Source organism: Typopeltis vanoorti, chromosome 9 (assembly GCF_054136105.1).
Source record: "Typopeltis vanoorti isolate ZY-2024b chromosome 9, IOZ_Tvanoo_1.0, whole genome shotgun sequence".
NCBI lineage: Eukaryota > Metazoa > Arthropoda > Arachnida > Uropygi > Thelyphonidae > Typopeltis > Typopeltis vanoorti.
Window position 1 is genome coordinate 20,704,938 of NC_143557.1, and position 18,520 is coordinate 20,723,457.

At 34.1% G+C, this 18,520-nt stretch overlaps 1 protein-coding gene across 3 annotated transcripts in view; it reads right to left on the reverse strand.

The window, feature by feature from the left end:
• Positions 1-18,520, reverse strand: part of Su(z)12 (Polycomb protein Su(z)12) — a 498,478-nt gene that overhangs the window by 66,934 nt on the left and 413,024 nt on the right. For all 3 annotated transcript variants that reach the window (XM_090397603.1, XM_090397604.1, XM_090397605.1), the window contains exon 13: positions 13,985-14,090. In XM_090397603.1, the coding sequence (XP_090253729.1) occupies positions 13,985-14,090 (106 nt within the window). The remainder of the gene's footprint in view (positions 1-13,984; positions 14,091-18,520) is intronic.

Here is an 18,520-nt window from a genome sequence, read left to right on the forward strand (position 1 = left end):
TCTCCCCCTTCAAGGGAAAAAATAAATATTTTCAACACAAAAGATAAATTACGATCATATTTACAAAAGTTACAATACTGGACTATGGTTGTTGAAAAATATAACATGGATCCATTTCCAACTTATTTGTCATCTAAAATTAATAAATGTGGCATTAAATGAAGACTTTCCTCTACTAAAAGATGATAATAACTACTGGGTTTTCCATCCTTTCAATATTAAAGAAAAACCAGAGGAACTATCTACTTCAGAATATGAAAATCTCATTAACCTGACATCATACAGCAAAATAAAAGTTAAATTCAACGAAATTTCATTAAATGAGTTGTGCGACTTAAAAGAAGAATATCCAAATTTATTCCAAAAGGCAATTTGTTGCCGTTTAGTACCACATATTTGTGTGAAACTGGATTTTTGCTCTATGCTGTGACAAAAACAAAATACAAAAGTAAGTTGGATGCAATTCCTGATATTAGAATTCAGTTGTCCACAATAAACCAAATTTTGAAAGAATATCGAAAGAAAAGAACTAATCCTTCACATTAATTACCAGTATGAATTAATATTTGCTTTTCTATTATTAACTTTTTTTTTTCAATAAATTATTTTTGATTTGTTTTGTTTTATTTGTAATCAGTGAAAACTGGCAGGGCTCCAAAATTTTTATCAAGATGAAAAGGGTTCCGCGATTAAAACAAGCTGGGCAACATTGGTTTAGAGCAGCGTTTGCTTTTTCCTATGATGGAACACTTCACAAATCCTGAAATTTTAATGAAATAACTTGGTTATTAGAGTTGAGTATCATCGGTCTTGTATTCAATGTAAAGCTAAGTGCACACTATCGTGCTCAGAGGTGTTGACAACTGCGGGCGGTTGAGTCAAGGCCCGTGAGCTCTGGCCTTAATAGCACAATCCACATGCAAAGTGAGGAGCACCTGATTTTCAAACATGTTTGAACTTGTTGCAGCATTTAAAACCATTCCAGGCTCATATCAATTTTAATAATTTTTCATGGAACACTTATTCACTTTCTGTGGAACACCAGTGTTCTGCAGAACATAGTTTGAGAAACTCTGGTCGAGAGAGAGAGAGAGCTTTGTTCACTGAGAGTGTGGAAGACTATACAAATTAGAGTAGATGTAGAGTGCGTGCGAAGGCACCCTTGAAGTAAATTAGTGAGAATAAATAAAAAAATGAGGAATCTGGTCTCTCTCTTAAACAGCAGTATCAAATGTGATAGTCGATTCAGGATGTAAAGGTGGTTGAAGACTTAAGGGATAATGCAGTTTCTATACACTAATGCTATAGGAATCAGGAATAGGAGTGAGGAGTTTTTCACAATGGTTAGTACAATCTGCCAAAAGTTATAGGCATTAGTGAGACTTGGCTAACAGCAGATGATATAGTTACAGGGATAGAATAGACATATGATTGGGGAATGGGAGGGAGGGAGTGGGAGTCAGTCTGGCAGATAGTAGTTCTTCAGAGGCAATCTAGGGTGAGATTGAGGACAACAGGACAAAATATAAAACTGGTTGCTGCCATGAGCCAGGGCACACCAGAGATGATGTGAAGACATGAATCAGCAGTTTAGTACAATGAATATAAGTCAATTAATTATTAAGGGAGACTTCAACTTTGGAGACAAATATTGGAAGGTGGAAAAAACACAATCAGAAAGGAAATGGAATTTATACACTTACTCAGATAATTCCTTTGAAGCAGCACATGGAAGAGACTCGGAGTATGAGAGTGTTGGACCTGATTATAGGCCAGATCTATCCATAATAAATTGACTACATTGCCTCCAACTGGGGAAATTGATTATGTGGTCTTGACATAGGAGGAGGTAGCAAAACATGTGGAAATTCCAGTTAAGAGGAGGTACATGTGGAACAGCAAGGCAGGTTGTTATGATACACTCAGGAGGAAGCTTGAAGAAGTACCATGGCCTAAAGATCTACAAGGGAAGGATGTTCACAGTGCATTGGGGATAGTCAAGGAGTATCAGGAGGAAGCAGCATCATACTGCATACCCACAGACAGGAGTATAAATCATGTAGGAGTCAAATGGATGAGTAGTATCATTAAGCATGCGCAGAAAAAAATTTAATTTAAGAAAGAATTAGCCAATCAGACAAAAGGAAATCCCAAAGAGTTTTTTTTTGTTACATGGCAAGTAGGAGGAAGAATGACTATGGAAGGATAACTTTAATGAGTGAAAATGGTAGAGCAGTAACAGAGGTAGACGAAATCGTTGGGCTACTGAGCGACCATTTTGCAAGGTTATATATATCTAGGTGAAGATATCATTATGGCAGAGGTGAGAGGGAGTGATAGGAGAACACAGGTAGATGCATTGTACTTAGGATATTGCAGAATCTGAATACAAATACAGCTGTGGGATTGGATGGGATATCCGCTCGCATTTTATGATAATTTGAAGGGGAACCAGTGACGTTTTTGACGAGGCTGTTTAAGTATCAGCTCTGGCAAAGTTCCAAGAGAATGGAAGATAAAAAAATTTCTTTGCATAAAGAAGGACCTAAGCATGTGGTAGTAAATTATACATCAATCAGTATCTCAGAGGTGATGGTAAAAGTTGGTCAAAAAGAGAAATCAGGAATGGGAGGTTAGAGGAGCAACATGGCTTTGTGAAGGTCAAGTCATGCCTTAGTAATTTACCAACTTTTTATAATAGAGTAACAGGTGAGTTGGATAAAGGGAATGGCTACATGATGATACCGCTAGATTTTGCAAGGGTATTTGACAGATGCCACATGGAACTCTGTTAAGTAGTTCTTAAAAAGTAGTCCTTAAAAGTGGTATATGGATAAGCACAATTCAGGTACTAGACAGGGCTCTATGCTTGGACCACTGCTGTTTAATTTGTACATAAATGATATACAAAATAATATGAAGAGAGATATTCCCTCGATGAGTCTCTGACTCCCTGGAGGTCTGTCTTAATAATAATAATAATATTCAGTTGTTTGCTGATGATGCAAAGTTAGGAAGTAAGAGTTAATTAGAGTGATACAAAGGGCTTGCAGGATGATTTAAATAGGCTAACAGTATGGGCAAATAATACATGTAAATTTAATGTGGAAAATTTATGCATTTTGAGATACAAAGATTGCAAGTTGTGTACCACATTGAGAAAACAATACTCCAAGAAACTGAAACCAAGGATTTAGGAGTAGTAGTAAATAGAGAGTTGAAGTTCAGAGGGCATATTGCTAAAGAAGTTAGGATACTCACAGGATTACTTGGTTATTGAAGAACACACTAAGAAGCAGAGATACTGTCATTGGTGATGATGGGCGATAGAAGCCATTGATGGTGGTGTAGTAGGAGAATTAAGTAGTAGTGCAGAGGGCAAGTGTATTTAGCAAAGAAGAGTAGAGTCTCCTCCTGCGATAAGTCCTTGGACTCCCTTGAGGCACCATGTAATAATAATTTTTTTTTTTTTTTAAATTTATTTTTATGTTGAGCCCATACACGAGAGGTCGGTTGATCAACCTATAGTACATTAGTACTGTATATGGGTAGTGGGTTGGGAAAGGAGGAACCTGTTTACATTTAATTTAAAAGACTGTATATTGTATTCCTTTGGAAACACAACAGGGGGAAGACTGTTCCACAATACAGCAGTTGGAGGGATGAAGGAAGAGGAAAAGAAACTTGTTCTGTGGGTTTCAAGGCGCACTGTGAAGGGATGTTGAGCAGAGCTGAGCTGCACGTGTTCCAACATGCTTAGTAAGTGGGGGAATTATTGATGCTGTTTCAGATGAACATTTCCCATGAAAAATTTGTAGAATATACATATTGCAGAAACAAAACATCTGTGCAAAAGTGGGGGGGGGGGGGGTGAGTTGGTAAGAGATGGGTCATTAATAAGTCTAATTGCACTCCTCTGTACTGAGTCAAGCATTTTGAGGGAGCTTTTAGTGGTTCAATCCCATATGTGAGAGTAGTATTCACAATAGTTGAGCAGATTTGCGATTTGTATAAGGTTAACAGCTGTTCAGGGGTGAAGTAACGTCTTGAGTGAAAGAGAAATCCTAGTTTTTTTTGAATCTGAGGATGCAATGGTTGCGATGTGTTTATGCCAGGAGAGACTTGATGTCAGGGTAATTCCAAGAATAGAAATCTCAAATTGTCTGGAAATTTGGGTATAGTCAAAAACAATACTGGGAAAAAATGTTTTTTTTTTTTTTTTTTTTTTAAATAAGAAGACAGAACTGGGTTTTATTAGTATTAAAAATAATAAAGGACTATCATTCCTCTTTATAAAGCCTCAATAAGACCGTATCTGGATTACTGTGCTCAAGTATGGTCACCTGGATTGTGATTGGTCTGTGGAACACTACCTATGAGGATAAACTGGAGTGCGGGTTTAGAGAATACAGAAGTTGGTTGATATGTTAAAAAAAAAAAGGAGGAGGATATAATAGAAACATCTAAGTTACTTCAAGGATTTTATGGGGTTGATGCAGAGTAAATGTTTCGGTGTTTGGCTAGAGGGGACAGAATAAAAGTGTAGTTAGCAACAAGGGTGCAAGGACTAGATTTTTCTCTTGGAGAGTGGTGAATGAATGGAATAGATTGCCTGAGTTGTGAGTGTTTTGTCTATTAACGGTTTCAAGAAAAGGTATGATATCTATTTGTTAAGGCTTAAGTACTGGGGAAAAACATATGATAAAATTTAATAGATTGAAACAACACTAGGAAATGATAAAGAAGTATTCAATCATCTCCATGACAGAAACACTGTCAAGGAGTTGAAATGAGATCTGCAACACACACAAAGGCAGTACAAAACTAACTGAAACCTGTGGACAAGACTAGAGTACTAATTCGGTGGTGGGGTGCCCTCCATGGATACCAGTCCTGATATAGCTGGTAACATTAGGTTTGACATTGCCAGTTCACTTTCTAGATCTCCTACCAAAAGGAATCTATCTCCCTGCCAGCTAAATGCCCTTAATAAACTACATAAGGAACTATGTTAATAGGTGTGTTAAGATTTAAGTGCTCAGAAAAACTCATGATAAAAGTTTAATGGAGTAAAACACAGCACTAGGAAACTATTAAAAATAGTATTTATCATCATCATGCCTGGCAAGGATGATGATGATAAATATCGAAATACTTCTAAAGTTAGAACAGGCCTAGAGTGGCCTGTTCGGGCTTTAGAAGTCATCGTTAAAGTCATTCTCTTAAGAGGATGTCCTGTTTTTCTTTTCCCTAGTGGTTTGTAATTTAAGGCTTGGTTTAGTAATATTTCTGTTTTCATTCTTTCAATGTGTTTCTAAATTGTATTCTCTTCTTTTCTCTAATTTATTAATTTTAGGCAAAAGGTTGGGTCTATACATGATCACCCTTTTCTAAATCCATTCTGTACTTCTAAAATAAAATTTTCAGAATATTCTATTAGTTTGTTATTTAAAATTCTGCTATATATTTTGTAACAGGAATTTAGAATACTTAAAACCTCTATAATTATTAGGATTATCCCTACTACCTTTTTTAAAGATAGGGATCACAATTGCTTTTTTTCAATTCTATTGGTAGGTTACTTGTTGAATAGATTTTATTTAAAAATAATAGGGGTCATTCTTTGAATGTTCTGAACCCAACTTATTTTCTCCAGGTGATTTTCTATTTCTTGTTTCTTTCAGGTTGATTTCTAATTCTTCTTTATTTACTTCCTTTTCATTAAATGTTTGCCAGTTATCTTTTTTAAAATATTCATCTGTCCACAATTCTGCTTAGAAATTCTTCTAATTTCAATTTGTGTTTAATTTTACGTTTTCTTTAGTATCTGTACTTAAATGTTTCAAAATCTTATATACATCGGTCTTATTTTATATAAATCACATTCTAAATTAGAAACAAATTTGTTCAATGATTCTCTATATCTTTTTCTGGCTTCTCTTTTAGATATGGCTCTTATTCTTTTATATTCTATTTCATCTTCTAATCTTTTACTGTTTAACCATTTATATGCTTTATTTATTTTTTCATTTTGATTATTTCTTTGATTGTATTGTCCCATATCTTCAGTTTTTTCTTTATATTGAAATTTTTGGTCTTTCCTAAGCTTTCATTTGCTGCTATGTTTAGTATCATTTTTATATTAAGCCATTCTATTTCTTCATTTCATTTCATCTAAATATTGGTTAATTCTTTGTTCATATAGCCATTGTATATTTGTGTCATTTAATAATCTAGTTTTATAAACAAATGTTTAAAATTTTCTTTCTGTCCCTGCCATTTACGTGGTAATCTTAATTTTATTTTAACGAGGAAGTTGTCACTACTTTTTTCATGTTCTCTGTGAACTCTAACATCTAAAGAGAACCTTGATGTCTTTTCATTAAGATAAAGTAGTCTAATATTGATTTCCATCCTCTTGCTGCCCAAGTATATTTATGTATGTCTTTATATTTATAGAAAGAATTCAATACTTCAAGGTTATTATAAACTAGAAAGTCAATCAATTTTTTACTTTTCCTGTTTAGAATATGTTCTACATATATTCCTATATTATTATTAATTTCCATGTTTCCAATTTTTGCATTTAAGTATCTTGCTAATATTAAATAATAATTTCTTTAATTTTGTAACTGATTGCAGAATTCAATATTATCATCTTCTCTTCCTTCTGGGAAGAGAAGATGATAATATATAAGCCAATTATTGTTAAATAACCTCTCTATTTTTATTCCAGCTTCTACTATTTGCTCATTCCATAATTTATAATATTTTAACTGTTTTGAAGGGGAGTTATGCATCCAAGTCATAACACTTGCTTGTGCTCATTGGTCTCTGTTGACTCCACTATATATTACATTAAAATTTTCAGTTCTCATGGTTCCTTTTAATTTCTTTTTTTTTGTTTCAGTGATTACTGCTATTTGAAAATTTCTTTCATGTAATATCTGGTCTAATTCTGTTTCTTTATATGCTATTCCTCTAACGTTCCAGTTTGCTATATGTATTATATTTTGTGTTTCCATTTTCGTTTTACCTTTTCCATAGATTCATTTCAATTACCTTTCTCTGTTGGCTTAAAGTAAATTAATATTCTATATGTCAGGTGACTAGCCTGGCAATGGATAGTGCAGTGGAAGGGCTGCTACATTAAGGTATGAACTAGCCTTCTTCCAAATTTAAACCCACAGGAGGAATAGGATACACTGAAGAGGAAAGAGTAGATTATAGAGGGGATATAGGCCAGAAATGGAAAGACCCCATAGCTCTCGAGTACTCTAATAGCATAAGGGTAATAAAATAAGAAGATTTAGCTGATAAGGTCTTATAGGAAAGATTAAAGTGAGCGGATCTTCCTCAAAGTAGAAGAAGAAGACAGATCCAGCTAGGGTACCATGGGTTGCCACTTCCCAATAGCATTTACTGCTTCCAATATTTCATCTCAGTTACAGAGACACTGCCATGGAGTACAAAATTAGACTCACACACACACACACACACACAAAAGGGCAGCACAAAACTAAATGAAACATGTGGATGAAAAGCTAGAGTCCTAACAAGGTGGGATGCCTTCTATGGACATCCCAGTTTACATACTAGAATGTAAACTGTGATCTCAGAGTATTAATGTTTCCCATATTTTGGGGAGTTTTATACAACCATATTTATTTAAATTAAGCTGGTTTTCAGAGCAGCATATTCTAACTTTACTGTGATTCAGCATGGAAGTCTTTTTCCAATTGATTCTGTGAGCTGTAACCCAAACCTAATGTTCAACATCGAATGCCATATCTGTAATTTAGCTCTTGAGATAGCTAATAACGTTAGGTTTAACATCACTAGTTAACTGATTAGACCTTTGCCTCCCAAAAAAAATCTATCTCCCTGCCAGCTCAGTGCCCTCAATAAACTACGTAAAGATAGCAGCATATTCATCATTAGGTCTGACAAGGGAAGTGCTACCGCTAACCTCAATGCTAGTGAATACAATAAAAAAAAAAAAAAGGATATTATTAGAGACCGCTCCACTTACAGACCTTTAGATTATGATGCTACAAAATCACAAATCAAGAAACTAAAAAAATTTCTTCATGGCCTCCTAATATCACAAAAAAAAAAAACTCAAACTTCACTTTCTGCAACCCCCCAGACATACCGTTTGCTTAAGATTCATAAACCCAATTTCCTCCCTATGATCCACAGTAGATACCACTGATTCACTCTGCTATAAATTACCCAAACAGTTAGCAAAAATCTCTTGTCCCTCTTACCGGACATACCATATTATACATAAATTGTTCCCATTTTACAAGCTCCGTTGAAAATATAATTGTTAATGATACTGATATCCTTGTGAGCTTTGACATCATTTCATTGTTCAGTAACATTCCACCATATTGCTTTTAAAAAAAGTTTTTCCCCTTTATATCAATGACCTCTTTTCCTCTGCTATCCATTCCAGGTATTTCTCTTGGAAGAACAAAATTAAAATTTATAAACATATAGAGGGCACTCTCCTCTCACCCCCCCCCCTTACCATTTTTTTTTAAATGGAAGATTTTGAAAAACAAGCTCTTGACTCAACCCCTTCTATCCAGTTAAGATATGTACATGGTGTCTTTTCCATTTGGTCTCATGGCCCAGACACATTAGATATTTCTGTATGTCACCTCAACAGTCTTCACCCTAGAATCCAATTTACTATAAAAAAGGAAACTAATAATAGTCTGGCCTTTCTAGACACCTTGGTCACCTGCCTACCTAATGGTAACTTGTCCTTCTCAGTGTATGTATATATATATATATATATATATACACACACACACAGACAGATACAGTCACAAACTTTCCTATCGCCTCCCCTCAACAATATGATGTCAAAAACACAAAGCCATAGAGCTAATAACCTCTGTTTCAATGAGATCTCTCTTGCAACAAAACTCAATCATATATGCTACACTTTTCTATCTAATGGCTACAGCTCCCACAATGTTGAAAAATAATCAATCCTTCCCCCAATCCATGACCTTCTCTTCAGAAAGATTTTAATAATGCTATCACCATCCCCTATGTCCGAGACACATCAGAAAAAATATCCAGAATCTTAAAGAAATAAAATGTTTGCACCACTTTCAAGCCCCCTTAAAACTAGCTACCCTTATCTGCTGCACTAAAGACAGCTCTCTCCCCTCTTAGTTCTCAGGTGTATATAGAGTTCCTTGTTCCTGCAAACTGGCCTACTATGGACAAACAGGAAGATCAGCTACTATCCGAATGGATGAACATAAAAAATACACCTGCAGTCATGACTATGATCAATCTAGCCTTGCAGACCATCAATAATGCTCCATCACAGAAAATTTAGAAGAGCAAGACTGTTGCTCTTAAAAAATCACCTTAATTTAAATAAATACGGTTGCTTAAAACTTTCAAAAATATGGAAAACACTAATACTTTGGGATCCCAGTTTACATCCTAGACCACAGATTGGTTTCCATAGAAGGCACCCCCATCTGATTAGGCTCTAGTCTCTCTTCCACCTGTTTCAGTTAGTTTTGTACTGCTTATTTGTGTGTGTGTTACAAGTCTCATTTTGTACTCCCTGATGATGTCTCTATAACTGAGATGAAATGCTGGAAGCATTAAATGCTATTTTTAATCATTTCCTAGTGTTGCTTCACTCCATGCACTAGGAAATTATTAAAAATTTTATCATGCACACAGTTTATGAGACAGCTGGTCACCTTTCTCTTTATATATCCTCCGCAACATTTTCTTTTTTTGGAGCTCATGCTTAATGACACTACTCATCCATTTAACTCCCGCGTAATTTATGCTTCTGACTTTAGGTATACAGTATGATATTGATTCCTCCAAGTACCCATTGACTACCTCCCATCCAATGCAAATATCATTTCCTTGCAGATCTTTATGCCATAGCACTGCTTCAAGCTAGCCTGCTATGCTTGTCATAATCACCTGCATTGTTGTAGTTTTGCAATATACCACTTCTTAACTGAAATTTCCACATATTTTCCTACCTCCCAAGTCAAGACCATGTGATCTCCACCCCAACTCAATTTCAAGGCAATAACTTAGTTATTATTACTATTATTATTGTATGGGTACCCCCATGGATTCCTAAGACTCATTGCGAGAGACCCTAACTATCCAACACAATATTATAATACTACTCAAGAAAAAAGTTCAGGGGAGTGAAACAGCAACAGGAAACGTTCAGCATGGTGAGGAAGGCAAATTTAGATTATGAGAAGAAATCAGCCAAGGAGGCCAAAGGAAATCCTAAAGAGGTTTTTCATTATGTAACAAGTAGGAGGAGGAAGAACAATTATGGAAGAATAACTGTAATGAGTGCTTATGGTAGAGAGATGATGGAGGCAGACAAAATAGTTCAACTATTCAGTGACCATTGCAAAGGTATGTATAATTCAAGTGAGGATACTGCTGTGGCAGAAGTGAAAGGAACAGATGTAAGAAGAGAGGTTGATGAAATGGAAGTACTAAGGATAATGCAGAATATCAATGCAAAGACTATGAGATTAGATAGGATATCAGTTTGCATTTTACGAGAATGTACAAGGGAAATGGTGATGCCAAGAGAGTGGAAGGAGGAAAAATAGTTTCCTTTGCATAAAAAATTGGATCTAAGTTTGTGGTAGCAAATGATAGACCAATCAGAATCTCAGGAGTGGTGGCAAAAGTTGGTCAAAAAGATAATTCATTCCTCTTTAAAAGCATTGATCTAGTTTGCCCACTGATTAGAGACCCTTCGACACAGCTACGCATTTCCCAAAAAGGAGAATTCACTCCGATAATAGGGTAATCAATTCGTCTTCTGGGATGAGGTTGTTTATTATTACAGGTCGGAAAATTTAGCTTTTCTTTTACGAACATTGTAGTTTTTAAAGTGTAACTATTTTGCTTGTATAACAGTTGGAAAAAGGTACGTAGAGTATTAACAAAATTATAAAAAAGTATAGCATAAAACAAAAATTTAACGAAATTTATTTTTAAGAAAGTTTTCTATAAAATAAAAATAATTATACAGAAAAACAGAAAATTTTTTTCAAATGAACTTAGATATTCTAAACTTACAGTTGAGAGAACTGAGACACTTTAACTGATCAATTATTTATGACTTGTTGTGACTCTTTTAACAAACCCATGCAAAAAAAAAAAAAAGGTTGGAAAAAAATACCATTATCAAATCCTTTTAATCTTCATAGTCACCTGAATTGGTGTCTGAATCGCCATCACTTTCACTTAAACAGATCACCAAAGGTTCGCATAATTCTTCAATAATTCCGTCTCTGTCCCAATAAATATTTTCCAATGAGGTGACATGAGAGCAATATTTTCCCCAGTTTTGAACTGCAATACTTTCAAACTGCCTGTTCTGAAAGCTTAAAAAGTTTCGACATGTCAATATCCCCAATTACGTTGCGATGGCGAATGAAACTTTTCACTTCTGCCCAAACATACTCAATAGCATTAATATAGCAATAGCATTAAAACAAAATCTGATTTCATGAAATATTTTTCATTTCTCTTTTCCAAGGAAAATTAATTATTTTTTTAAGCACAGGAATCAATTTTGGAACAGTTGGCACTCTTTTCTCGACCACGTAAAATTCGTGAATAGTTCTTCTTATAACATCTACATCAAAATCATTCAAAGCTACGGTTTCAATGGTTTTCTTTCTCTGGCACTTTTTTTAGGAGATTTAAATTTTGGCTTACCCTCACCTTTTGATTCCCTACAAATTCTTTTAACAGTCGACCCCGATATGCCCGCAATTGCACTTGCACGTTTTATAACTTGAGAAAGGGGAACAAGGAGACTGCCTTTTAACGATTCTTTTTTGCTGAATGTCAACACATTATTCAATATTCTTTTGCAAGAGCTACTGAAACTTTTAACAACAGAACTTGTTGACTGTACTGGATCCATCATACAAATTAATAATAAAAAATAATGTAAAAAAGTGACAAAGCTACTACTAGTACAGCAACAGACAAGAAAGCACATGATTTCGCATGTTGGCGATCAATTCATACATCCATTTCTTTCTCCCCTTCAGCATGAATCGACTATTCGTGGTGAAATGCCAAGCAGAGACCTACAAACGGTGGGCGAACTATATGACTACATCTGGATTACTATGTTTCTCAATTCTGATCACCTGGGTTTCTTAGGAATCAGCAAGTGGTGGATAGGATCCAGAGGAGAGAGTGACCAAGTTGGTGAGTGGTTTGTGGAATAATTCCTATGAGGATAGAATGAGGGTTTGTAGGTAGCAAAAGTTGGTTAATAGGCAAAAAAACAAGAGGATATGATAGAAACGTTTAAGTTAATTAAAGGACTTCATAAGAATAATACAGAGGAAATATTTCAACACTTAGCTAGAGGAGACAGGATAAAAAGTTATCTCAGGAAATCGAGAGCAGTGAATGAATGAAATGGGTTGCCAGAGTCAGTTGTGAGTGCTTTGTCTGTTAATGGATTCAAGGGCTATAACAGACACCATGTTGATAGTTTGGATCTCCCAAGATGGGTCGACGGTCCCCATACAATAATAATTATTCTTTTTATAAATCATATAAAGCTATTGATATAGGCACCTGTGTAACTTTATGAGAGTGTTTCTTGTTCTTTATCTTCTTAGGATTCCTTTCTTCACTTCTGTTTAGAATTCCCAACAAGAAGCTAGTTTACCTGACAAAGAAATATTTTTATTTTTATCCTTTACCCAAATACAAACTACAAAAATCTGCACATGAAGCAACATCATGACTTCAAAATTAAACTGCTTATATATGGAGAAAGATTGCTCCATGTCAAATTGCCCTATTATCACATAATGCACAGTATACTCCCTTTCCTATATAGGTAAGTGAGGTGAAGCTACTTGATGACTTCCATTCAAGAAGTTTGCTTTTCAAATTTTTTTTTTTTATTCTTTTATCACATATTTGTTTCTTTAATTTAACCCCCTTCCCCACCAAATATTAACTATAACCATTGCTTTGCTCTTCCTTACTCTTTCAGTTTTCATTGCTTTAGTAACTTCATGGCAACATAATATTTATGCAACTTAAGTGACTCTCCAATGATTATTCATTCTTATCAATGCAATCCATTTTCAGTTCTGATAAAGAAACACGTTTTGATTGTTTCTATAACAAATCAGTATCTCAATTTGATGACCATTTATTATATAAAAAAGAGTGCTAGTAATTTTGAATTAAAACAGTGAACTGAAGTTTATACCATTACGCTTTTGTTCAGCCAACAGCGTCCGAAACTAACCTTAACCAATGCAAGCTTACCGTTATTTAATTAAGAAGAGTAAGTGATTTGAGAAAAGATAAAGACCTAACACTGATTTGATATCACTGACCGGTTCTTTACATAATTCATATTAAGTTTTCAAATTCAGGTGTAAGAATTTTCAAATCAGAATACAAGTTGAAAACAGTTTCACCACAAAAAAATGTTGTTTTTTGACATTAAATGCATCAACCTCATCATATATTAAGAATTCATTCTTTCTTTCTGAATGTTGAGTTTCTTTTTCATGCTATTATCATTCATACAACTTTCATTTTTTTTCCCCAATTTAATAAAATATAAAACGTTTATACAGAGTTAAAGGCCATTGTTTATAGGATATGCAGAGGCCCTTTATTACCACAGATCTAAGAACTCTTGACATCAAATGATCCATGTTCGTTCAATAAATGGTTATGAACTTTACCACCAAAAATTAGCTACGGCAAAATGTTCTGTGTGCTAGGTCGGATCCAGTAGACACAAAATAATTTAACAAGCTCAGATTTCTCAGATCCATTATGTGATATTTCATAACAATATATCTGTCTCCTCTTACCATCACATGTGGAATGGTTACTGTGTAATAAAATGATAATGATTAAAAAAAATAAGTTTAAAAAATAAACTTACATGCTGAGTTTTAATCTGCAACCATTCTGGATCATTTTCAGATTCACTATCTATATCAATTTCTTGTGCTCTAACAGGTAAACAAGTACAAGTATGATAGTATAACCTGGAGGGAAAAAATATTAATGATCATAGAAATCAATCTGCAACTTGAGGTAAATTAATTCTTTAAATGCTTATATCTGTCTAATAAGAAAACTATGGTTTTATTCCATCTGAGTAACTCTTATGTTGGTTATTGCAGAGACAACAATCATTATGATTTTTTCTTGGTCAACAACAGTCACAGATTGTAGGAAATTTTCAGTATTGAGACCACATTATAATATAAGGAGTTTATTAAAAATAAAAAATTAAAACCTGCCAAGTTTCATGCGTCATAAGACTTACATCATCAGAGATAATGGTAACATAAGTTTTACACAACAAAAAGCCTATTAACAATTAATTACACATATTAGATGTACCATCTTGCAGATCTTTATGCCATGGCACTGCTTCAAGCCTGCCTCCTAAGCTGTAACAGATGTAACATTTAATATGTGTAATTAATCAATAATAGGCTTTTGTCATGTAAAACATTTATACACCATTACCCCTTATGATGTAAGTCATATGACGCATGAAATTACTTGTTTTTTTTTAATTGTTTATTTTTAATAAACTCCTTATATTACAATGTGAACACAATACTGAAAACTTCCTACAGAATTATTTAATCCCAGAAACCTGTGTGTACAACAGTCACAGATACTCATATGTATCCAGACTAGTTATAAATCTTCAAATTCTGTAATCTAATCTGAGATATCTGTAAAATAAATCTAAAGAATAATACAGCTTCCAGGATGCCGTGATTATGCTGCATGCAAAGTTCTCACTTTCACATAATCACAGGTTTTCCTGATGCAAAATTCTCTTTGTGAGATGATAAGATTCATTTAGTGTTAAGCAAGGAATCAGGCTATCACTTTCAATGTTGTCTTTACAATACTGTAATGATAATCAGAAGGTATGAAGCATAATATAAAGTACAATACTGTGTAATGAATGAAGTGGATTCTAGGATTCACTAACTAACCTTTCTGGATCAACAGCTGTGGATGAACAACATTTCTTCCACAGATATTGAACTGTTCTTAAACTAAACGCTTATATGATCTAAATCAAAATATTAATTAAAATAAACTAAAAAAAATCAAACCAAAACAGCGCATTATGATTACTTATTACTATCTAACTACAAAGTACATAATGCAGCCTTAGGTACAAAACTGCTAAAACGAATTAAACACACATCATCGTCATCATCATCATGAAATTCCTGCCATGTACCCTCAAGGGGGTGCACAGGCTATGATAATTGATATTATATATCAAAAAAATTTACATCATTACTAACTTCCTATCTACAATTTTCATCCAAATCAGTCTGTTACTTGTCAAGACCCCAACATTATCAGATCTTATATTTCTATCGTGTAAGGCACATTTTACCGTATCAATCCAGCTATATGTTGGTCTTCCTCTGGGTCATTTTCCTGCCAACCTGGCAGAGAACACTTGTTTTGCTAATCTTTCCTGTCCCATTCTGTTTAAGTGACCATACCACCTGAGATTAGCTCTACCACCAATGTCAAGTTCTTTCCTAATATCCTCTTTTTTAATAAGAAATTGTGATTGATGCCATCTGTTCATGCCTCTAATCTTTCTCAGGACTCTCAGGTTTCTAGTCTTTGGTCAAGTGTTTTGCTTCTGACCCAGCTCTCAGATCCATAAGTTAAAATTGGTTTGAACACTGCCTTATACACAGCTAATTTAGCGTTTTAGCTAATTCCTCTCTTATTTCATATAAATTTATTCAGTTGACTTCCTACCATACCAGCATTGTTGATTCTCTTGTCTATTTCTATTTAATTTACTATTTTCACTAAAAATTGTGCCTAAGTAGCTAAAATGTTTCATTTGTCCTATAGGTTCTCCATTCACAATGCAGTTGACATTTTCATTGCTTCTGCCTATTTTCAGTGTCTTTGTCTTGTTATTGCTGACCTTCATACCATATTTATTACAACAGTTATTCAATGTAGTCAGGAAATCTTGCAGACTTATAGCGGATTTATTTAGAAGTATAACATCGTCCGCATAAAGCAAAGTACTGAGATTAAAATCTTCATTAAACCTGATATCAAAAGATATCAGGTTTAATACCACTTTCCTTCATAATGTAGTCCATACAGATAATGAATAACAGAAGGGATAATGTACATCCTTGTCTGACACCAGATTTAACATTAAACCATCTTCCTGTATTTCCTTCAATTCTAACTGCTGACTTAGAGCTCAAATAAAGACTAAGTATTGCTTGATATAATGGCCCATTGACACCATATAACTGTAGCATATTGAATAGCTTCTCTCTTGGCACCTTGTTATATGCCTTTTCCAGATCTACAGAACTTAAATACAGATCTTTGTTATATTCCCATGATTTCTCAACTGTTTGTCGTAAAGTGAAGATCTGATCCTGACAGCCTCTATATGGTGTGAATTCAGTTTGTTCTTCACCAATCTGAATTAAACACACATTAATAAGAAAATGTTTCTGATTTTTCTTCCCTCCGCTATCTTTTAAAATTTCAAATATAGTTGTCCTAACAGTGTTTTAATTAGGTAAAGTACATCACTTCAGGCACATACATATCAGAACAAAAATTCTACTCATAATAAATATGCGAGGAAAAAAAAGTTGATAAACATAAGCATAAAATGGCCAACTTATTTGCACATGGAGATTCCCTTATATACACCCAACCAATGGCAAAATTTACTTCTAATTAAATTTTGCCATTGGTTGGGTTTAAGTACACACCCTGTTATGTCATTTAAGCATTTAAATGACATACCAGGGTGTGTACTTTTAAGAAGGTAGGGATGACACGATGTTCAGTGTCAAATGTGATTTAGCTGAACTATGTGTTATAAGAAAATGTTGAGGATGGTGAATGAATATGTAAATACAGGTAACTCTCATATAACGCGGTACTTATACGATGCGGTTTCTATAAAAACACGGTCTATGAATTGTAGTAATCCTTTATCTTTTCATATGCTTTTCACCCTGCGACTTAAAAATTAAATTTTATCGTCGTTAAATTTGCATCTGCCCGTACCATGCATGTAGTTATAAGTAGTGAATTTATATTAGGGGAAATACCCTTTAGCACGCATGTACGTCAATTGTTCACTGTATAAAGTGTTTATTGTTGAGCATTGTCTTCGTTTTTTGCCAGGAAAACGCATTAAAAATCATAAGTGTGTTAATCTCAAGCTGACCACTTTATTTTCTAGTGAGTTACATGCATAATTAATATGTAATGCTTTTTTTTTTTTATGTAAAAAATTTATTTTTATAGTAATAGCCACAAACTGAAACGAAAGGGAAAAACCAACATTGAAAAGAAAATTAATTTCTCTTGAAGAAAAAATTAAAATTATGGATCGGTTGAAAAATGGAGAAAAACCAGGAGTTGTTGCAAGGACTTTTGAATTTTGATAAACATTACCATAAGCATAAAATAGCCAACTTATTTGGCTATTTTATCCGAGAAATAAAATTCGAGAAAGTGTTATTGCTGAGACAGCGGTAAGTGCAAAGCACGTTGCTCGTGTACGAGATATTCTAATGGAAAAATTGGAGAAATTTCTAATGATTTGGATAGAAGATTGCACTCAAAAGAAAGTTCTTTTGGATGGAAATTTTATTAAACAAAAAAGCTCTCAAAGTTTCTAAACATTTATAATGCAGACCAGGTGTTCAATGCAGATGAATCCAGTTTACATTGGAAAAAAATGCCAAAACGCACCTATATTTCGAAAAGTGAAAGATCAGCTTCTGGATTCAAAGTTTCCAAAGAGAGAATTACGCTACTGCTTTGTAGTAACGCACAAGGTGAATACATGACAAAACCAATGTTTAGTAACCGATCCTCAAATACCTGTACTATGAATGATTAAAATATGCACTTTATTTTATTTTGCCTAAAACACCTATGCATTATGTGCAATGAAGTTTACATACAATTTGTAATTTTTTATAATTTTATACTAAGTATTTGTTTCATAGTTTGTGTTTTCTTAACTTACCTGAATTAATTAAAAATATATTTTTGTTGGACATGTTCTTCTTGTTTATATAATTAAAAAAAAAAAAAAAAAACGATTTTGGAACATAACCCTACTTTTTCTATGTGATCTGAGTCTCACATAACGCGATTTATATGGAACCTAACATCCACATTATTATTACGGGCAACTCCAAAGAGTCCTTAGACTCATCAAGGGAGGCCCTAAACATCATGTCAACAACTATTCAACTTCCACACAGTATCTATCATACCTTGCCTTGAACCCACTCACAGTCATGGCACTCACAACAGACTCTGGCAACTTATTCCACTCATTCACAACTCTCTATGCAAAAAACCTAGTTCTAACACCTTTGCTAACCACACTCTTGCCCAGTTTCCATGGATG